The 24,565-nt window shown below is 34.4% G+C and overlaps 1 protein-coding gene across 1 annotated transcript; it reads right to left on the reverse strand.

Moving 5' to 3' along the window:
- Positions 1–10,357: 10,357 nt before the first annotated feature.
- Positions 10,358–22,826, reverse strand: LOC138704675 (serine/threonine-protein phosphatase 6 regulatory ankyrin repeat subunit A-like). Its single transcript, XM_069832799.1, has 4 exons — positions 22,691–22,826; positions 17,260–17,547; positions 15,683–15,840; positions 10,358–12,171 (listed from the first exon to the last, which is right to left on the reverse strand). The coding sequence occupies exons 1-4, from the start codon at positions 22,737–22,739 to the stop codon at positions 11,110–11,112; spliced, it is 1,557 nt and encodes a 518-aa protein (XP_069688900.1). The 5' UTR covers positions 22,740–22,826; the 3' UTR covers positions 10,358–11,109.
- Between the last annotated feature and the right edge of the window lie 1,739 nt (positions 22,827–24,565).

Raw genomic sequence — 24,565 nt, forward strand, 5'->3', positions numbered from 1 at the left:
TTTTCTCCTCTAACAATAATTTTATTTTAATGTTTGATAACTTAGTTGCATTTTTTGGAACGTCACTGTACAGCACCAGCAGACTGGACTGATCTTGGTTTCATGTACACATGTCTCTTCTTCTGCAGACTCCAACACAATGAAAAAGCTGCCTATAGTACGGACGTAGTAAACTTATTCTATCGGGTCCAAAATCTCGATGTCTGCTGATGACCGTGCAAAACGACGTGTTTTCTGTGAAAATTTGACACTAATGGTAGAGTGGGAATATCGCCTTGTTGTCTGGAACGTGACACGTGGAGCACACACCGAGTGTCTTTGAGGTTGGTGCAAAAATTGTTGAGTTTCTCTTTCTAATGATACCAGTTTCATATAAATCCGGCAAATGACAGCGACGCTATAGCAGTTTATACCCCGGAATGTTTCTGCGGACATACTGAATGTCGATAACTTCATTTTACTGAAAAGTGGAGTTACACCTTTGTGCTCTGAGCTTCTGATATGTAGGCTTACAGTCAGAATGAACGCGCTGTCTTCAAATTCGTGGTCAGTGTTACGTAACTGATACACAAACATGCGCGCAGATACAAAATGTGATACATTTGAACAATCCTCATTATCTCCTATAAATATTACTGATATCGACTAGCTTTTTTGATAGATATAAAGGTATATAAGAACTCACAAAAGTGGCCTATAGGGAAAGGATATTACTTAGAAAAAAGGGTATTTACTTTAAGTACACTACGTTTTATTTGATTATATTGGAAGAATAGCCGTAACTGTAATAGAAATAAATCTAAATAAAATTAGATAGCTCCCTGTCCGTTTTTCTGAATGACCGGTTTCCCGAAGGCTGTAATTCCTATTAGTAATATTAATTCAAATTTCCGATTCCATTTTTTCGAAACTTACTAATTCCCAAGGTTGTAAATAAAAATATTAATATAACTCATTTTTAAGTACATAAGCAGATTAATTAAATACATATACATCTTGATTACACAAGTTTTAAGACTATATTACTTCAAAATATAAAGCATACTAGTGGCTTCTGCAGCAAATGCTGCAAACTAAGTTCATTAGACGTTAAAATAAAAATTTTGTAGATTTATTTTCAACGAAGAATACCAGACATTTTGAAAGTTCTTTGCCTCCATAATAATGAAACATACTCCCTCTGAATGGGTTTTTAATGCCAAATACTTTTTCTTGAATCTATCCACCTTCAGTTTTCGGGCTCCAACGCGAAAACTCAAGTAACAACGTCAGGACGATCAGTGGGTTTTTCATGTGGGAGTAAAGCAATAGCTATTTCAGGTCATAGTGGATTGTAGGTGGAAGTTAAAAAAAGTCAGGTTTTTCTATGCTTTCGAACAATAGACATAGCATCTTGGTATAGGTGCTGCATGTAGAGTTTGAAATATTGAGGGTAAAATTATTTTATACTGCTAAGAGATCTTGCTGAAATGATCGGGAGACTACAAAACTTTTTAGGCCTCTTATTTTATCAGTAATTAATACCTTTTGGTCTTTCCTTAGGAACTGTAGTTTTTGCGTTCTCTAGAGCCAATACTGAAAAGAATGATGCATATAAATATTTACACCACACCGCCATTAAGTATATGAAAAAGACCCAACTCCACTTGATTAATAACTATAAAAATTATTTATTTTTAATAACATTATTATTATCTTACGTAAGTTTTGTAGTTTTATATATAGCCTATATATTAACATCATGGCATTAACTATAATAATATTTCATTTCTAATGGCAATAATGTCACCAAACCTTCTCAAGTTTTGTAGATTTTAATATGCAATACACAGCTGTACTCAGAAAATTACATACCGCAGAATCAGACCTGTAAATTATTTTAGTAAGTCTTGAAGATTTAATAACTAATTGAATTTGAGCTCTGAATATGTCAGCAATCCTGCAGGTCATGGCCTTCGTGTAAAGGTGCGTACACACTTAGCGAACGAACAACGAACGAACGAACGACAAACGAATGCATTCGCTGATTGAAATCGGAACTTGTGTACGTCGCAGCAAAAGCAAACCGATCGCTTGGTTTGCCTTCGGAAGTGATCCGTCGCTTGTCGGTACATCAAAGGAAGTTGGTATTCGTTGTGGACGGGATTTGCCACTAGCTTGTAGTTCGTAGCAGAACGCAGCGCTTAGTTCAATTTCACTAACAGGATGTCGAAACTGGAGAGGACGGAAGACGCTGTTATAAATATAATTCATGCATATAGGGAGCAGGAAACTTTATGGAATCCCAAGCATCCTACTTACCACAATAAAGTAAGGAAACATGATGTTTGGGAAGCTATTGGAAATATGTTCAGCTGCAAAACACGTGCAAAATTTTAAAATTATTTTTGTTTATTTATTTTCTGTGAATACATATTTTGTTGTTTATTGTAGAGAGCAGAAGTCGAAAAGAAAATTGAGTCACTACTGACATCATTCCGGACGGAAAGACATATAAACATATGTCGTTCCTTTTGGACAAAAAAAAACAACGCTCCAACCTTGTGCACACAAAATAAATTATTGGCACTGAAAAGTTCCTTTTATGTAAGCATGATGCGCATTCAACAAACACAGACAGATCTCTCTTTTTAGTATTTTAAGATAATTATTGTCAGTGAGGTAGCAGTACATTGAAACTTTCCCCTGTCTTGCAGTCGTACCTTAATAAAATCTTCCAGTTCCTCAATTATAGCTGTACATACTTCTGGAACAATCCTGGTAATCAGCTGTTTCGACACTTTGAATAAATATATTAAACTTGTATACGAATCTCCTGTAGCGAGATATCGAAGTGTTAATGCTAGCCTTTCCTCAATAGATATTGCTTCTCGTCAGCCTGTGTCTTTCTTGGAAATTTTTGGCCCTATTTTGCACACTAATATTTGGAAGTCTATTTCTGAAATGCGACAAAAGTTGTGAAACCGTCCCGATTCCATTCGACATAAATCATGAAGCAAGTCAATGCCTCTATATTGATTGCGACTTTCGTAGAGTGACGTCTGCCACCATCGCCTTTTGGTTTTTAACTTTCTTTTTATTAAACTGCCTATAATAACAACGGCTGCACTTGCTATAATTATATTTTTGTCTGTCATTATTGCGAATAATCAGCGAACGTGAATGATTTCTAACCAATTGCTCCAAATAGCGAACGAATAACGAAATTTCGCTTCATCATTCGTTCGTTGTTCGTTCGCTAAGTGTGTAAGCACCTCAATAGTGTATTTTTCATTGTAGTGTGTGTTTTGTTTTATTCTAAAATGTGCTAAAATGCAATTAGTTCTCAAAACTGACGACAGATGGATTTAGGAAAATAGGAATATGATGTACGAGCAGGAAAATTGACATTTTACTGAAAACTACTATTTTTCTGAAAAACTTTGGGTTCCAAGCTTCAAAATGAGGGGTCGTTCATTAAAATACGTTCAGCAGTTTTTCCGTAATTTCCATTACCAGTTCGAATTATATAGCTATAGGCCTAGATATAGAAGAAGATAATCATATGCTTTCACGGTGAATTAACTAGGTTACCATGTTGACATATACTTTATTATATGTTAATATGTTGTCATAGCAACCCGTTCTATCCTTCAATATATGATGGCAATATCTCAGCCACCGGTGTGCCTCAGTCGGTTAAGGCGATTGCCTGCCGCTCTGAAGTTGCGTTCGGGCGCGGATTCGATGCCCGCTTCGGCTGATTACCTGGTTGGTTTTTTTCCGAGGTTTTCCCCAACCGTAAGGTGAATTCCAGGTAATCTATAGCGATTCCTCGGTCTCGTCTCGCTATCACCAATCTCATCGACGCTAAATAACCTAGTAGTTGATACAGCATCGTTAAATAACCAACTAAAAAAATCGACAATATCTCCAACTACAATCACCAGTTGTCTCGTATCAAATTCGGAATGCGCATGACCCATTCCCGGCAGTGTCGCCACTACTTTATTTACAACCCATGTATATTGTAATTTATAAAGATTTATTTATTAATTATGTTTCTTCGTGGTGGACTTAATTGGTTTTATTTTTTATTGTTACAAAATTTGTTTACAGTAAATCTATACTAATAATAAATCTGTAGCCGAAATTTTTCTGGTAATTTTCGATTTTCCAAAACTAATTGGTCCTAACATATATAATTAAACACCCTGAAACCGAAAATCGCTTTTTTGAAATTTTTGTTTGTTTGTCTGTCTGTATGTTTGTTACCTTTTCACGCGATAATGGCTGAACGGATTTCGATGAAAATTGGAATATAAATTATGTTCGTTGTAACTTAGATTTTAGGCTATATGGTATTGAAAATACATTATTTAAAAGGGGGGGTTATAAGGGGGCCTGAATTAAATAAATCGAAATATCTCGCTTATTATTGATTTCTGTGAAAAATGTTACATAACAAAAGTTTCTTTAAAAATAATTTGCGATACGTTTCATTCCTTGAAAAAGTTTGATAGAATTGATATTTAATGAGATAAATGAGTTTTAAAATTAAAATAACTGCCATCTAAGGCAGTATAATGAAATAAAAAACAAATGACTTCGTCTACAAGGGGCCTTGGACAGCAACAATCGAAAGCTATGAAAGATAACCTACAGAGAATGTTTCTGTGTTTGTATGAAGTAATATCGGAAGCTAAATTAACCGATTTGTATAATTAATTATTTCACCATTGGAAAGTGTAGTTTCTCTAGATGGACATACAGTAATGCTGTAATGTTATTACAGTAACTTCTGATATATAATATATAATATAATATAATATAATATAATATAATATAATATAATATAAGTTATTTGAAGGGTTCAGAACCATAGTGGGGCCAAACGCCATTTACTGAATACGTAGAAAACAAGGGTTAAAATTAAGTTATTACCATAATTCAATGGAAACCTATAACAAGTAAATTAAAGTATACACATTACATCTAAATGATGTCAATGTTCATTAAACTATGGTTGCATGTAATAAAAATTAGAAACATGTTAAAGGGATTGTCATTGCACCAATGAGTGGTCTCTGGACCAAAATGATCGCATTTTAATTATTTGGATGCAATTTAAATTAAGTAACATATTAAACGATTTATCCTTCTATCAAACACGAATGTTCCCTGGATCAAATGTCCTATTTTAATTATGTAATTACTTTATATTTATTTCTAACGGGTGCAGCGGAGCGCACGGGTATGGTTAGTAAATAAATAAATACAAATATGCTATTAATCAGAAATAATTATATTTAATTTCCCAGTTATCTAGTATTAATTTTACAATTAGCAAAAATTATACAACAAAAATTTTACTAGAATCATACATTGTAGATCTCTTTTAGCTCGGTTCTGGTTTACAGAATTGTACGTAGTTCTCTGCCTAAAGATTATTTGGTATGGACTGATTCTAAGTAAAGCTCTATCATTCGTAAGACGTTTAATTTGGTAAAAATAGTCATGAATTTAACTAAGAACATAGCGTAAAACTGAATAACAGACTAACATGTGCCATATTTCGATAAAAACATAAAATTTAGAGAATAACAGGATATCGTGGTAAGTTTGCAGTGCAATATCTCTATGAAAAACACTCCGTTGGGATAAAGCAAAGGAAGTTCCGCGGGATATTGAACGGAAGTGTTGGTTTTAGTTACATAGGAACTCTTAATGAGGAGGTGATGAAACTTCCCTTTTGCAATGTAAACTAGAGTGCGGCCAGTAACATCCGAACTTTCTGCATTGGCGCACATCATTGTAACTATCTATTATTCCCTCCCTCTCGGAGGACGCTCGGATGGGCCCGTTGTACTACCCATGATGGAATAGTGTTTATACACTAAATCCTCCCTCTCCACACATCCCCCTGCGCACTGCCTGTTTCTGAATTGATTTAAGTTGCAACACTGGCGTCCAAGCTGGCAATGTCTAACAGATGTTTCATTATGTCTTTCATTACTTACTTAATTACTGGCTTTTAAAGAACCCGGAGGTTCATTGCTGCCCTCACATAAGCCCGCCATTGGTCCCTATCCTGAGCAAGATTAATCCAGTTTCTATCATCATATCCCACCTCCCTCAAATCCATTTTAATATTATCTTCTCATCTATGTCTCGGCCTCCCCAAAGGTCTTTTTCCTTCCGGTCTCCCAACTAACACTCTATATGCATTTCTGGTTTCGCACATACGTGCTACATGCCCTGCCCATCTCAAATGTCTGGATTTTATGTTCCTAATTATGTCAGGTGAAGAATACATTGCATGCAGCTCTCCGTTGTGTAACTTTCTCCATTCTCCTGTAACTTCATCCCTCTTAGCCCCAAATATTTTGCTAAGCACCTTATTCTCAAACACCCTTAACCTATGTTCCTCTCTCACTTTGAGAATCCACGTTTCACAACCATAAAGAACAACCGGTAATATAACTGTTTTATAAATTCTAACTTTCACATTTTTTGACAGCAGACTGGATGATAAAAGCTTCTCAACTGAATAATAACCGGCATTTCCCATATTTATTCTGTAATTAATATCCTCCCGAGTATAATTTTTTTGTAACTGTTGCTCCCAGGTATTTGAATTTTTCCACCTCTTCAAAAGATAAATTTCCAATTTTTATATTTCCATTTCGTAGAATATTCTGATCACGAGACATAATCATATACTTTGTCTTTTCGGGATTTACGTTCAAACCTATCTCTTTACATGCTTCAAGTAAAATTCCCGTGTTTTTCCTAATCGATTGTCGATTTTCTCCTAATATATTCACGTCATCCGCATAGACAAGCAGCTGATGTAACCCATTCAATTCCAAACCCTGTCTGTTATCCTGGACGTTCCTAATGGCATACTCTAGAGCAAAGTTAAAAAGTAAAGGTGATAGTGCATCTCCTTGCTTTAGCCCACAGTGAATTGGAAACGAATCTGACAGAAATTGACCTATACGCACTCTGCTGTACTTTTCACCGAGACACATTTTAATTAATCGAACTAGTTTCGTGGGAATACCAAACTCAATAGGAATATTACATAAAACTTCTCTCTTAACCGAGTCATATGCCTTTTTGAAATCTATGAATAACATGTTCTTTAATTAATAATTAAAAAACTAAGGATTTTCGGACATATGTTTATATGAATTTTTTTTCTTGTTTTGGTGTGATAAACATGCCCTCGAAGGTTTTTCAAAGAATTTCTGGAACACCCTGTATAGAGGGCTTCTTCTGTCAGGAGTTATTTTCTGACACACGTATGTAATACTCAATAGAAAACTGTCGTTACTTGAAGGTAATTTTCTTCTGTTGTAGTTTGGCCCCTTTGTAATAGGACACCGGCAACCCGGTAAGTACATAAACATATTATTTTCTTCATATTGAATTATTATAGGTGTTATAATTTATGACGCATATTTTTAGTATTATCTAATTTGGTTGATGATCAATAGGGAACAAAGTTGGGACTCCAAAGCATTGTAAGGGCATAAATAGCCAAAGTAGCTGACGCGGTCTTTTTAAACCTCACTAACCAAAGCATTGTCTAAATAATGCTGGAGGTTTAAGGAACTCTGACTATAAAAAGTAAAAGATGTTGAACATAATAGCACGTACATGTAACATTTCATCTCATCTACCTTGCTCTATAGAGGATATAATTACGTTTTCACACTTCCAAACGCAGGCATATAATATAAAATTGACAAGAAAGAGATATTCATAATGAAACAAATGCAAAGGAAGTAGAAAATGGGTAAGAGTGCAACAATGAGAGATATTGAGGGACGAAAGGATACAATAAATAGAATCTAGCACAAAAATAAGTCCATTGACTTTCTTTATAAACTGTATTATATATAAACAATTATTTAATTAATATGTAACATCTTCTTTTCATTCCTATATGCATTTTATAACCAAGTACTGTGTATTTACAAAAAATGACATTCAAATTTCACATGAAAGTTAAACTATACAGAAATTGCTTTTATGTCAGTGAAGTCATTTTTGCAAACAAAAGCTTATAAGTACATTTATTAGCCTGCAAGTTGCTTGAATTTGGAATCCAGGCAACCAAATTAAAATTTAATTCACCGAAACGTAAGTGTGTGGATATGTGCTAAGTGCAGTTCATAAGTATCTTTATATTTTATAGAAGAAAAAATAAAAATATATGTTTGGGGTGTGCTTCACTTTCATCGCCATCTTATGCTTTCAGTGTTATATAAAAATTAGTCAACATTGCACTATAAATAATTATAATTTATGTTCAACATTACCGTGTAAGTTCACATGCAAATACTTCGGAAGAAAAAAATCCGTAAAATTATTCCGCAGGATTTGATGTACCCAGAGAGAGAAGTACTAAAATTGTTGTATCTCCTCTGCATATTTCTGAGAAGAATATATACAAAATTCCTCCAATATATCTATTACTATAAATTGCTGTAAACAAACAACCTACTCCTGAAATAATTTGTTGCGTTTAATGACTAACATTCCGTTAGAAATAGAACCGTAAATACTGAATATCAAACAATTCCATGATAAAGATTAATTATTATAAATTATTGAACAGAGTCAAGTATACTTACGACTTTTAAGGAACCCGGAAGTTCATTGCCGCCCTCACATAAGCCCGCAAGTAAGTACTATAATTATTATATTTCATGTCCATCATTCCCTGATAAATACACTCGTAGATACTGAATATGAAGAAAATCCGTCCAATAGTTTAGTATAGAAATCGCTGTACACAGACCGACTATGTACTAAAATTATAATATTTCATGTACATCATTCCCTGATAAATTGACTCGTAGATACTGAATTTGAACAAAACCCGTCCAATAGTTTAGTAGAAATCGCTGTACAGAGACAGACTAGTACTAAAATTATTATATTTCCTGTCCATCATTCCCTGATAAATTGACTCGTAGATACTGAATATGAACAAAATCCGTCCAATAGTATAGTAGAAATCGCTGTACACAGACAGACTAGTACTAAAATTATTATATTTCATGTACATCATTCCCTGATAAATTGACTCGTAGATACTGAATATGAACAAAATCCGTCCAATAGTTTAGTAGAAATCGCTGTACACAGACTAGTACTAAAATTATTATATTTCATGTACATCATTCCCTGATAAATTGGCTCGTAGATACTGAATATGAACAAAATCCGTCCAATAGTTTAGTAGAAATCGCTGTACACAGACTAGTACTAAAATTATTATATTTCATGTACATCATTCCCTGATAAATTGACTCGTAAATACTGAATATGAACAAAATCCGTCCAATAGTTTAATAGAAATCGCTGTACACAGACAGACTATTACTAAAATTATTATATTCCATGTACATCATTCCCTGATAAATTGACTCGTAGATACTGAATATGAACAAAATCCGTCCAATAGTTTAGTAGAAATCGCTGTACACAGACAGACTAGTACTAAAATTATTATATTCCATGTACATCATTCCCTGATAAATTGACTCGTAGATACTGAATATGAACAAAATCCGTCCAATAGTTTAATAGAAATCGCTGTACACAGACAGACTAGTACTAAAATTATTATATTTCATGTACATCATTCCCTGATAAATTGACTCGTAGATACTGAATATGAACAAAATCCGTCTAATAGTTTAGTAGAAATCGCTGTACACAGACAGACTAGTACTAAAATTATTATATTTCATGTACATCATTCCCTGATAAATTGACTCGTAGATACTGAATATGAACAAAATCCGTCCAATAGTTTAATAGAAATCGCTGTACACAGACAGACTATTACTAAAATTATTATATTCCATGTACATCATTCCCTGATAAATTGACTCGTAGATACTGAATATGAACAAAATCCGTCCAATAGTTTAGTAGAAATCGCTGTACACAGACAGACTAGTACTAAAATTATTATATTCCATGTACATCATTCCCTGATAAATTGACTCGTAGATACTGAATATGAACAAAATCCGTCCAATAGTTTAATAGAAATCGCTGTACACAGACAGACTAGTACTAAAATTATTATATTTCATGTACATCATTCCCTGATAAATTGACTCGTAGATACTGAATATGAACAAAATCCGTCTAATAGTTTAGTAGAAATCGCTGTACACAGACAGACTAGTACTAAAATTATTATATTTCATGTACATCATTCCCTGATAAATTGACTCGTAGATACTGATTATGAACAAAATCCGTCCAATAGTTTAATAGAAATCGCTGTACACAGACAGACTATTACTAAAATTATTATATTCCATGTACATCATTCCCTGATAAATTGACTCGTAGATACTGAATATGAACAAAATCCGTCTAATAGTTTAGTAGAAATCGCTGTACACAGACAGACTAGTACTAAAATTATTATATTCCATGTACATCATTCCCTGATAAATTGACTCGTAGATACTGAATATGAACAAAATCCGTCCAATAGTTTAGTAGAAATCGCTGTACAGAGACAGACTAGTACTAAAATTATTATATTGCATACACTTCTTTCCGTAATTGACTCGTAATATCAACACAATCTGTTGATGCTGATACTTGTATGTTCTCCAGTATCACGAAATGGATTAAAATGAATTTTTGCAGAGCAAGTATATTTACTTATACTTTTATTTTACAGAATGTAAGGGAAATGTAGTGTTTTGGATCTGAGATATACACAATTTTTTTTTACTTCTACTCAGAATATTCTTTCAAGCTTTGTTTCTGTTTCACAGTCTTAATATCAATCATATTATTCTCAAATCGGTGTATTTTTTTCTGAATGTTTTATTAAAGTAATGTCAGAGGTTACTGCGAAATAAATTTTACCCTCAAATTTGAAGTATTAATATGAATCGGAACATATGCAAAACAGAAATTACTGCAGCAATACATGCAGACAGAATTAGCAACGCTGACTTATCACAAGAAGACCAATGTGTATAATCAGTCGTGTCTCATGTATTCAACAGTGACAACCATTCTGCAACTTCCTTCCTGTTGTTACGAAAAGCTGCGTCTAATGGTGTAAGGCCGTCATTATCAACACCTAATAAGGTTCGCGCCTGCATTAATGAGAGCCTGAACTACTGACAGGTGACCTTGAGACGCAGCAAGGTGGAGAGGTGTTCGGCCATATTCCTCAGGGTCCGTGACGTTTAAGCTTTCGCCAATAAGCTTTTCTACTAAGGACAGATGACCCTTTTCTGCTGCTATGTGTAACAGAGAATCTCCAAACTTACTTTTCGAAGTAATCTTCGCTCCCCAATTTATAAATGCTTCAAGCATGGGAAGAGATCCTGATCGTGCTGCATATGCGATGGGGGATTCATCGATAGCGTTCGTAATTAAGGGATCTGACCCAAGCGACACCAAGAATTGGGCCAACTCCATTGAACCTGATTCTGCCGCGAAGAACAAAGGAGTGAAATCTAAGTAGTCCTTGTCCAAGGGGTCTACCCCAAGTTTTATGAAATACTTAACTAGCGAAAGAGACCCAGACCTCGCTGCGTAGAACAAAGGAGTATTTCCAATAACATCCCTCTCCAGTGGGTCTGCACCGCTTTGTACTAAATATTTAACGAGGAAAATAGATCCAGATCTTGCTGCGAAGTGTATGGGCGTGCGGTGTATTCTATCCTCGATGTTCTGGTCTACACCCCACGACGACAAAGCTTCGATGAGGGTAACCGAACCCGACATGGCCGCGTATAGGAGTGGTGTTCTATAATACAAATTATCTCCATCGTTTATGTTTGCACCTCTTTCAAGAAAAATCTGCACTAACTCAATGGATCCTGATAAAGCTGCGCAGTGAATTGGTGACATAAAATATGGGACTACATCCACTGATACATCAACAGTCAGTCTTTCAAATCTTTCTGTAATTGCCCTCTTTATAGATGCTCCTGTGTTCAAAAACAGCAGGGACATTTCTACGTTACCCGAGCGAGAAGCAGCGCATAAAGGAGAACCCTCGGGGTAGAGATTAAAATTCACTCTTGTTCCCAGCAGTAGCAAAGTTTGTACTTTTGAGTTGTCTCCCCTATTGACCGCATCAACCAGGAGTTTTTCTCTTTCCTCAGATTTTAGCTTCGTCAGTTCCTGCAAACACAGAGAATTTATTGTATCAAAGTGGTGTTTATTTATTTATTTATTTATTTATTTATTTATTATATTTATTCATTTATTTTATTTATTTATTTATTTATTTATTTATTTATTTATTTATTTATTTATTTATTTATTTATTTATTTATTTATTTATTTATTTATTTATTTATTTATTTATTATTTTACTAATAATTGTAACATAAAATATAATATATACAGAAAAACTTTAGCTCGCCCCTGAAACAGTATTACTCGTGCTCAGGGGCGGATTCCTGAATTGAAATTAATAATTATACAATACAATTTGTCTTATGTCTACTGTGCAATTATAGTAAATAAATTTAAATTTACAATTTTTAAATTTTTATAAAATCCATACATAACTTTTTAAATTTAATACTAGAACTATTAGAATTGACAAGATTAGGATATTTAAATATAAATTTGTTATATATTCTTGGGCCTAAATTACTTCTATGATTAAATACTGTAACAGTGTTGCATTTTGGTTCAAACAATCTTAAAGAGTTCATACCTTTTGTTTCATAACTATGAGAATACAATTCAAAATTATTTCGATTTTTATGTATGAATTTTATTAATATGATATAATAAAGTTGTCTTACGTTAAGTACATTAAAGTCTATAAACAACTTTTGAGACGGAAAATCAATAGGTTTATGAAGACATATTTTAATTATTTTCTTCTGTAATAAATAAAGTGGATTAAAATTGGATTTAAATGAGCTACCCCATCCTATAATTCCATACATAATTACCGAGGGAAATAAAGTTAAATATATTGTACGTAATAAACTTATTGACAAGTAATTCCTCAATAAAACAAAATAATATACTATTTTACATAATTTATTGCAAAGGTAATTAATGTGTTGGTTCCATTTTAAATGATTATCGAAAATTATGCCTAAATACTTAACTTCAGAGGACTCTTTAATAATCGGACATTTACACTGTATAAGACAACAATCAGAATTACGTAATTTAATACTTAATATAGATGTAGGAGGTTTGTTACATTTTTCAGATAATGAGAATGGAATAATGATGGTTTTATTTTCGTTGATAGAAAGATAATTTATGTCAAACCATTTTTTTTTTTCAAGTAAGTACATTATTTGAATTATTATATGCATCATACCAGGTTTTTCCACCAAAAAGTAAAACTGTGTCATCTGCATAAGAATAGTGAACACCATTGTATTGTTGTAAGTCAATTTTTAATAAGTCACTAATATATATTAAAAATAGAATAGGGCCTAGAACTGTACCTTAGGGAACACCTATATTAATAATTAAAGGTTCACTTGAATAATTGTCAATTTTTGTTATTTGAATTCTGTCGTTAAGATACGATTTTATTAAGTTTAAAGCATTACCTTTGATTCCTAATAAGTCTAATTTCTCAATTAAGATATCATGTTTCACTGTATCACATGCTTTTCTGTTACCGGTACAGTAGATGTTTTGAATCCTGATCCATTCCTTTCTCATTCTGAATACGTATTAACTGAACTATACCTGAGCATTAGCTTTTGTTCCTTCGGGTGTTAGCATGTACAGTAGTAGCAAAAAGAAAAAACCGGACCGACCCTTGTAGCTGATTTCAGAGCCTCGTTCACTCAGAGTACGATAGACTGGTAACCAAGACTTTCGTAGTTCGAATCCTGCCTGGGAAGAAAACTTTTTTTTTGTTCCTTATTCAAATTTATTCCCAATACTTTTCGATTGCAGCGATATTTTACTATTTAATTAACTTATTATTACCTGAACATTAATTTTACCAGCAATCGAGAAGTATTGGGAATAAATTTGAATAAGGAACAAAAAAAGTTTCCTTCCCAGGCAGGATTCGAACCACGAAAGTCTTAGTTACCAGTCTGTCGTGCTCTGGAGTGAACAAGGCTCTGAAATCAGCTACAAGGGTCGGTCCGGTTTTTTTGCCACTACTGTACCTCATCTGTATAATCAGTAGGAAATAAATTATTATTATTATTATTATTATTATTATTATTATTATTATTATTTATTATTATTATTTTACTGTGAGCCAACATATATACTATTTATCTATTTACTTATTTATTTACTTTATTTATTTATTTATTTATATTTGTTTGTTTATTTACCAGAGCTTCTTCAAATCGGATGCTGCCATCAGACAAAGCATACAAAACAAAAAAGAACAAACAAACGATGAAAGATAATCTTTTTTAATAAGAGTTACTAGCCTATTGTCATGCGTACTGTATTCTAAGGAACTTTCAACATGGAATTAGAATATAATAATAATAATAATAATAATAATAATAATAATAATAGCCGTAAATCCCCAGTGGGGAAAGGCCTCCTGCTTGGGCAGGGATGGCTCAAGTCTTGACCATCAGAAGAGCCGACCTGATGGTCTATTTACATTCCTAGTTCTTTGTCCACAATTTCACTAGCACTGGTTGTTGCTCCCGCTCAAAGTTGGTTGACTGCGTCCCTCCACCGTGTTCTTTGGCGTCCTATTCTGGTCCACAGTCCTCCTAGCTGCAACTTCAACTCGTCCCCCCATCTGGTTCTCGGTCGTCCACGGTTTCTCCAGCCAGTTCTTGGATCCCACAGTGTCGCCGTGTGTGCCCATCTGGTAGGATGCATTCGTACCACGTGTCCTCCCCAGCGCCATTTCATCCTATTAGCGAGTGTGACCACGTCCTCTATGCCGCTTCGTCGTCGTACTTCTTCGTTTCTGATTCTGTCCTTCAGGCTTATTCCGAGTATTTTCCTTTCCATTCTTCTTTGGCACCTTCTTAATTTTAATGCCTGTTTCTTGGTGAGTGACCAGGATTGCGCCCCATACAGAAGTACAGGTGCAATGCAGCCGTTGAAGATCTGCCTCTTGTTCTGCAATTTCTGGCTCTTGTCCATTAGAATATGCTGAAGGCTAAATATTCAAGTTTAATGTGAAACACGGGGCATTTATATAGGTCTCGATTGAATACTTGTTTCTCTCCAACAACTCAATTTCAAGGAAGTCTTTGTTAACCATAGATTCATATGTGTAATTCTGATTGAGATTTTTCTGAAGTTCAATTTTCTTATTCCCAATGATGTGTGTGTGTCTTTCTCTAATTTTTCTAGGATGTAGTGCAGTAATATGGAAAAGGCATTAGTAAATTGAGACATGCTTCCAAGTTGAGCTGCGTCTTTAAACTACATCAAAATTAATAATATTTTGAAATATTCTTGACGCTGTTCGAACCGTTTAGTTTATAGATTGCTTTTGCTATCATGTAACATCTGGTGTGGAAATATTAGACTAACATTCGTAGCTAAATATTATTACAGTCAATTCTTAAAACTCTTGCCCAGCGTCAGGAATCAAATTTTGGTCATGGCTGTCTAAAAAAAAAAATACATTTTAGATAACATGTTACTCCCAATATGTTAACTGTGACTTTAACAAATATTCCCACTCATAAGAAAAAAATATGCTCACTCCGCATTGGTTGTATTCCTCCAATATTTTGCTGCTGGAATCTCTGATCACGACGTCACACTCATGATATTCCCACGTGAGGCAGCTGCGTTCAGCATTGTCGACAGTGGCACAGCGCTTGGAGGCGGTGTCTGAACTGACGTGATATTCCGGCACAACTGCAATCACACAGACATTGCTGTCAACAGACGAGTGTTCATTTTGAAGGAATAGGGGAATTGTTATCAATAGGGACCGGATTTTTATGTTATTACATATTATATTCCTTTCTACATAACCGTATATAAGTAAAAAATCATTGTGAATCTTGTAATTACCATTATTATATTAAAATTTGATATTATATATTTTTACATATTACCCCACATTACATATTATGGCTTGGTATTACATAAATCTACATATATAGGGGTTTTATTCATTTTTATTTCTCTAAAAGGAAAAAAAAAATCTTCTGCTGGGGAAGTTTACAATTTGAAGTACACAGATTTAAAAAGCCTTCTTACCTGCCCAAGAAAGGATATATTTCGGGACGAAACATAACGTCCTTAGTTCCAGAAAGTAATAGAGGCACTCACCCCATACCGCCAACTATAAATATGAGTGAACAAAAGGCAACCTCTCTCATACAACTAGTCTACCTTGTATTGTAAAAATCACTCAGAAAGTAGCGTTGCCTTCATGCGGTGGAGTAGGATGAGAGCGACATGATTTGTCTCGAACTATAATTGTTCTGCACACGTCTTAACAAGCCGTTCCCATGCAATTTGCAACCTTACCCACACTCTTCCTATCCTTCCAGGGAAAACCCGTGTCAAGTCTGACGTGAGCCGCAATAAAGTAGCCGACTTTGAAAAGAAGCTGAAGCAACGGAACAAACTGGAAAGATGTTGAAAGATTAAAATAAATAGCTTTTCAGGTTATTGCTTGACCGCTTTGCTTTGAATTTAGTAGACCTATACGGAAATGGGATTTTCCGAGCAATTAGAAAGTATGGTTCTTGGCTGGAATAATCCTACCCTTCTTAATGATACATGAATGTCACTTTTCAAACAACAGTTTGTAAATATCTCTGGTTTGAGGTTTTAGTAGGTACTTTGTTTCTTACAGGGAGCAGCTAAAATGCATATGTCCCAAAATCTCCTCATCCAGTAAAGCGAAACAGTGCTTGTAGTACTGTTGTGTCATTCATTTCACTCAGTTCTCTAGTTTTAGTACTTACAGTATAAAGTGCAAGTGAGTTTATCTACTGCTTTTAACTAACTAAAATGAACCCTGTATCTTCAACCCTAACGACTAAAATAAAATCACGGACTGCGATGGAAGAAGCTTTCACTACAGATGGAAAAATAGTAATATGTCAAGTGTGCGGTAAAAAAGTCGGGTGCTCTATTGTATGAAATCACAACTAGAAAGTCTTACCTATCCTATACCTGCCAGATATTGATATTAAATATTTTCATGATTTTACATATTTTGGTACATATTCAGTTTATTTTTCTTACATAAATATGTACATATTTCACACCTTGATACTACATAAAAATCCGGTCCCTAGTTATCAACCGTGAACTCACCCTCTACGATCACGGACCAGTTAAGGTGTTCGTTATTCCAGACGTCGAACCCCTTCAAGATATAGACCCCTGACTCGTGACGGTCTATTCGCCAGATATGCAGTCCTATCACGGACTGCTCTCTGGTGATGTCCGCACTATGGTCGAACTCTCCCAGCTGTCTGTTCCCGGGTCCATAAAAGCGCAGGTTGTTCTCCTCCGACTCGACGTGAGCTTGGAGTACGAGTGTGCTGCCTTCCCTGACTCGTACGACCTGCGGAGTTTTATGCCTGAGTACCAGGCATTGACCTAGAACAGAGCAAACATTCTTGGAAGGTTATGATGCTACATGGTAAAGGATATTATAATTGATAGTAAATGAAATGTTATACCATCTTTTATTTGATTATTAGCTGAAAGCACCCGGCGTTGGCCGAGTTGTTCTTTTTGCTTTTTTTTTTTCTTTAAATTAAATTGGTTGTTAGACTTTTCGGTCGTACCAGACAATCAATATATACATATATCATTTAATTTATATTGGAAGATTTTTTACCCCTTGACTGCTGCACGCCTGTTTTTTTTAATATGACTTGAAAAACTATATCTCACAAATTCAGAACATATTAGGCCTACATTAATTCTTATTTCATGCACAGAATACAGATACAACATAAACCCGCAATAAGTCGTTGTTAACATAAAGACTAATATTCTGAGAGACGTATACCAGTTTTTTTTAAGAGATTATTTCCACAACGCGTAACATACTACATTGGAAACGTGATTATACAGTTAGAATTTCGCAGTAACACATTTTCGGACATGAACAACAATGTTTTGAGAGAAGTATGATATTTCTTTTATTTTTACTATCTGACCTGACAGTGTTATTTTCAGACGGCTTTCGTACATTCACATACTACATTAGCAATATGATAAAAGTATCATTGGATTTCTTTTTGATGTGTGTAAAATCTTTTTTTTCCTACTTCTTTGTATAAAATATAGTTGAGAATGTGAAAAACACGGAGTTTTTAAGTTAATGTCTGCAACTTTGAGCGACTGTCCTTGAGCTTAATTTTAATATGACCATTACAAAAGCTAGTCACACTGAAATTGCTGTTACTTCAAATCGAAACTCATGTTAGTGGGTATCATAAGAATGCGTGGATAAAAACATCATCTTTCGTTTTGCCAGTTAATATTTTCACTTCTATTACTACGTTCTGAATGAGTTTTTTCAGACCAATTCTTGTTTCATTGCATAATTTTGGTGAGGCAGTATTTCACAATAGTACTATTGGTGATTCAATATTAAGTATTAAATTATGTGGTAGCAATTCTTGTGGTTTGAAAAAATTCAAGAATTCAGTTGGGTAAAACACAGTCTGCTCACTATGTAGGCCTACAACTGCATTGAGAAATTCATAATACGTTCCTGAGCTGAGTAAAGATATTTATTGCATGAATTGTCTAGTTTTGCCTTCACGATGTGTACCAACAATGTTATTTAATTTCGTGTTATAATTTCCATGGCCTCGTGAAAGTCGATGTGGAATATAACGGACAATAACAAAGAACAATTGACTGCAGAAAATTGCATTTTAATATTATACATGAATGTTTGGTCGTATATGATTTTATTTTTTTATTTTTTTATTAATTTAACGTCCATTTGCAGAATTTTAATGTAGCCTATGTTCTTCTCCTATTTACGAAGGTTAAATGTGCAAACTTTGGCAAATATCGGTCAAAGCGTGTAGATTTATATAGAGTACATACATATATACATATATAGTCTCATTGACTTTTATATATAAGATTTTTAACTACGTTTTACCAGTTGTATGTATATTTATTGTCATCAAAATCATGTACAACTTGTGTAACATTCGTTGATGGTGGTCCTGTTACATTTCTTTTTTTTTCACGAAACCACCCTTAACTGCATTTTATTTTCAATAACTATTAATGTACATTTCAAAACTTCCCAGTCTAAATGACTGATTATTTAAATTAAGTTCAATTTAAACAAAAAACACGTCAATTTAGATATTGAGGGGGAAGTCTGAAACCAGGCTTAATTTCATTTTAGATTTCACTCCACTCCTCAGCCTCCCCCAATTTGAAATTTCAAATTGCACTCCTATATTTTTATAGTTAACTACGAAAGAGCATTCAATTGTTTATACACTTCAATAATTTCTTTTCGCATCTTTTGTTTTCTATCTTCGCCTAGCAACCTGTATTTTTGTTATTATCAGTTCATTGTAGGATGAAAACACAGCTTATTTTGTGTAATTTTCTAAATTTAATCAATAAGGATGATTTATATTTTCTTTTGAAGGGTATATCAGTACACCATTTCAAAATAATGTACAGTAGTGGCAAAAAACCGGACCGACATTTGTAGCTGATTTCAGAACATTGTCCACTCAGAGCAGGATAGACTGGTAACTAAGACTTTCATGGTTCGAATCCTGCCTGGGAAGGAAACTTTTTTTGTTCCTTATTCAAATTTATTCCCAATACTTTTAGATTGCAGCGATATTTTACTACTTAATTAAGTTATTATTCCCAGAACATGAATTTTATCAGCTTTCGAAAAGTATTGGGAATAAATTTGAATAAGAAACAAAAAACAGTTTTCTTCCCAGGCAGGATTCGAACCACGAAAGTCTTAGTTACCAGTCTATCGTGCTCTGGAGTAAACAAGGCTCTGAAATCAGCTACAAGGGTCGGTCCGGTTTTTATTGCCACTACTGTAATACACAAACACAACTATTATTCTCTTCAGCTCTAATCTCTATTTCATAAAGTCGCCTTATTTAAAGAGTGAAGAAATCTCATTTGTGAACATATAATTCTGTGTTTATCACGTTGCCAAAGAATTCAACATTCACTTCCAATTATAGAAGAGCTGATTAACAATTAATGTGTGCGGCCTACCGGCGTAGCTCTGTTGGCTAAGGCTCTTGCGTGCCGATCCGGAGTTGCGCTCGGGCGCGGGTTCGATCCACGCTTAGGCTGATTATTTGGTTGGGTTTTGCCGCAATTTTCCCCAACCATAAGGCGAATGTCAGGTAATTTATAGCGAATCCTCGGCCTCATCTCTCCACAATTACCAATCCCATTGATTTTATGTAACCTAGTACTTGATACAGCGTCGCTAAATAGCCAAATAAAAAATAATATTGTGGTACTTAATTTGAATACCTTTCCTCATGTAAATACTAGTATTTTCCAAAATTTCTCTTCAGCACTCCTTTTAATCTGTTATATTTCACTAAATTTTGTTGGAATACCTTTTGCTATTTTTTTTTTTTTTTGCGATATGACTTACCAAGTATACAAAATCTGTTACTTGTTCAATAATTTTATTATTTATCATTATTTTAACTGTGAAAAATCTTTCCAGTTATTGCCATATACTTAGTTTTCTCTTCTGAAATTTTCATGTTGTATTTTCTAAGAATAGATGATAATAATTAAGTAATTGATTAACTAGCGGACTTACTCGTGTTAATTATGTAAGTCTGTGCGGCTTACAGTTGTTTCGGTGCTTCATCACACCATCCTCAGAGCCTACTAGATCTCGGCTTCATCTCGAACTTCTCTGCCTGTTATGTGGGTGCTTTTGATTGTTGAAAGATGTTGAAAGGTGGAGTCAAATAGTGTGTGTGTACTGAAACTGATCTGTGTGTTGAGAATTTGATCGGGGTGTGTTTTCATGTGTTTGTATATTTCTCATTTAAGAATCCAATCTTAAGAAATATACAAACACACTAAAACACACCCCGATCAAATTCTCAACACACAGATCAATTTCAGTACACACACACTATTTGACTCCACTTTTCAACACCTTTCAACAATCAAACGCACCCACATAACAGGCAGAGAAATTCGAGATGACGCCGAGATCTAGTAGGCTCTGAGGATGGTGTGATGAAGCACCGAAACAGCTGTAGCCACACAGACTTACATAATTAACACGAGTAAGTCCGCTAGTTAATCAATTACTAGACTTCGTTGAATTGCCACACGCAGCATGCAATCAGGTTGCCGATGTACAGTAGTATAGAGGAGGTGAGCGATCTCCCGGTCTCGTAGTATAAGCAGTTCATGTTAACAGATGTGATCGGTCCAAATAGATGGAGCAGCTACAGCTGATGTATACCTATGTAAGCACTTGTTTTTGCATTACTGTGGTTGGGATAGTCAAAGCTTAACATTTGTTCAGTGCAGACAAGAATTCAATCAAACATACTACATTGAGAGTGTTGCTGTTACAAACAATTGCCCCTGGAATACCCTTACCTCCGCAGCCAGACTTGACCCGTTGGGGAACGTGGTTGGATTCTGTTAAATATTATGCAGAATATTACGGCAAAATAATGGAGGTAATTGATGCATTGGATAGCACAGACAGTTCCGCTGTTGCAGCTGTAAAATCATTGCCTTCTGAACAGCTATTGGAAGATATTCTGTTCATCGATTCTAATTTTAAAATTGTGTCCAAAAGCATCACCCTGTTAGAATCGTCTAAACTACAACTCTCAGAAGCCCTTAATATAGTGGATAAAGTATCACAAACCGTTATCCAAAATAACAATTCACTAATTTCAGAAAAAGTGAAATGTAAGTTGAGAAACATTATTGCTAAAAATTCTGCCTATTCACAACTTCGTATTATAAATGATGTATTATCAGGTCATGACAAGACGTCTGAAGTTGGCGAACTAAAAAGCAGTAACTTTCCGTTCCTCAAATATGCACGTATTACATCGTGTGATGTTGAACGTACATTTCCCAATATAAAAAATGTTTAAGTGACGATCGGAGGAGGTTACTTTGCAGTCGCTCAAAATGTACGTAACTCTTCACTGCAATGCACATATTCAAGAATGATGTGAGTGTCTTACATTAAATTTTAAGAGTTAATATATCTCACTATAAAATAATTGTGTATTTACATGTTTAGACATTTCCTACTTCAATGATCATTCATTATATTTCTTCAATGCAGGATACAGGTTTTATTGTAACCGCAGTATACTGCTCAGTGTTTACATTAGAGGCATACTCAATCCTTTGCACGCCCCCTTCTCATACAGTCTATACCGCGTGCGCAGTAAACCTTGCGATTCTCTTGGCAATTCCACGAAGTCTATCAATTACTTATATTCAAGTGTTAAAAGTAGTGTACGCAAGATTCAAAATGGATAATAATTAATAACAATAGTAATAATAATGATAATGAAATAATGAAAATAATGAAATTGATTTCCTACCTAGTAACGTATTCATAGTTATTACTGCAATATGTTATATAATGAAATATCATTACAAATAATTTATCAGCATATCAATAACAACCTCATAAAATTACTTACAAAAACACTCCCAAAAATAATATACACTTATGAAAAAAAAAAAAATGTTGAATTACCTCCAATGATGCACCCCAGAAGCATATAGATGATTACTGCATTAGTCATAGTGCCGTGTGCGTAGAATATAACCTTAAGGTAGATCTAAACAATTTGATTGAGACCAGAAGATGTGCGAATTGTGCTCTGGGAATTGAAGACAGAACCGACTTCAGTACAGTAGCAGCCGCTCCTTATATCAAACTTTACTTCCGGGATGCGGTGGGTCTTAACATGAATCTATGGATCCCGTCTAAATGACGCTGTATTTTTCGAATCACATTTCCTCATAGATGTATTTATTTAGGGAAAACTGCGGAATAAAATTTGATGAATCACAAAAGGAATCGAGATACTATTTTAAGAGAGGCAGAAACTACAGTACGATTATTTAGTCCTGGCAGTCGCCGGAGATATGCGCGTGGGACAGGCGAGTCCATTTAGTTACGCAAGGGGTGTTTGGGTTTTTCACTCGCTTGCCTTTACCGATCGCTCGCCCTTATCTCTACTCCGGAACTCTCCCCACTCCTTCTATTACTTCCCCTCTTTCGCGTCGCTGAGCTGTCAGGACTAAATAATCGGTCTTTACATCAGCGTCAGAAGAGATTGAAAATTTCACAAATGATAATTGATAACAGCATGTTCACCGTATGCAAAAAGTTGGATGTTGGTAAAAGAAAATATTATTTCAGTATCATTTTAAAGAAAGAGACAGACTTTGAACTGGAAGTCGAATCACACGAGTAAAGGTTAAAATTCGTGAGCAATAGTGATGTTTGTGATGATTATAATGTATGTATTTATTTACACTGCAAGTGGGCAAGCACCCGGTGGCAGTGGTATATACAATATAAACAATACACAATAAAATGATAAGCAATACACAATAAAATTTACAATACACAATACAATTTTACAATACATATACAATTTTATACACTATACAATAAGAATACACAATACAATTTAACACAATAATAATAAAACATAAAATAAAACACTTACTTTTACAACACAACCTACATAATTATGTATAGGCCCTACATAAGTTTCAATAGTCTTTCGCTTTACTCTCATCTCATTCTCTGTAGTGGCACTATGACGCATTTCACTGACACTTTAGCACACATTTCACTGACACTATAGAACACATTTCATTGACGCTATAAATTATCACTGATCGGAACTGTTCACTGCACTGTAAAACCATAACTCCACTGACTCACCTCGCTTCACTGATACAACAGTTCAAATAAGTCAAATAAATACACCCTTATGCATACTGTACTTATAAACAGAACTACATTTAAACTAAACATTTCTAGTCTAAGGCCCTCTTACAGGCTATTTTTAAATAATTTACAATTCAATCCAAGGAAGTAAACACGTCAGGCTAGATAAATACATGTCACCTTAAAAAATGAAATGTTGAATGTCACCTTAATTTTAATTTGCACTTTATACACAACTTTTTAACTTATTCTTGAATCTCCTTAAGGAAGGACAGCCCTCAAAGACCGCTGCAGGTAGGTCATTCCAATCATTTATAGTTTTATTTAAAAATGAGAATTTACCTACATCCGTTTTCTGTTTCCTACATTTGATTTTAAAATCATGATCATTCCTACCATAGTACGTTGGCTTTTCTAACCGAGCCGTTATGTCTACCCATGCTTTCTGACCTACATGTGCTTTCTGACCTACATGTGCTCTATACAATGATGTTATTCTAGTTTTCCTACGTCTGTTTTCCAAAGTTTTCCATTTAAGTTTTTTATCGTATCGTTTCCATCTTCTCTTTTACCTTTAACAAATTTAGCTGCCCTATACTGGATTCTTTCTAAGGAATTTATCTGATATATTCTATAGGGATCCCAACATGTAGTTCCGTATTC

This window comes from Periplaneta americana, chromosome 8 (assembly GCF_040183065.1).
Source record: "Periplaneta americana isolate PAMFEO1 chromosome 8, P.americana_PAMFEO1_priV1, whole genome shotgun sequence".
NCBI lineage: Eukaryota > Metazoa > Arthropoda > Insecta > Blattodea > Blattidae > Periplaneta > Periplaneta americana.

Coding starts and splice junctions, on each gene's coding strand:
- LOC138704675 (XM_069832799.1), bottom strand. CDS start 22,739: ATGACTAATGCAGTAATCATCTATATGCTTCTGGGGTGCATCATTGGA. Junction 17,548..22,690: donor TCTGGGGTGCATCATTGGAG/GTAATTCAACAT, acceptor GCTCTGTTCTAG/GTCAATGCCTGGTACTCAGG. Junction 12,172..15,682: donor AGGAATACAACCAATGCGGA/GTGAGCATATTT, acceptor CTGTGTTTGCAG/GAACTGACGAAGCTAAAATC.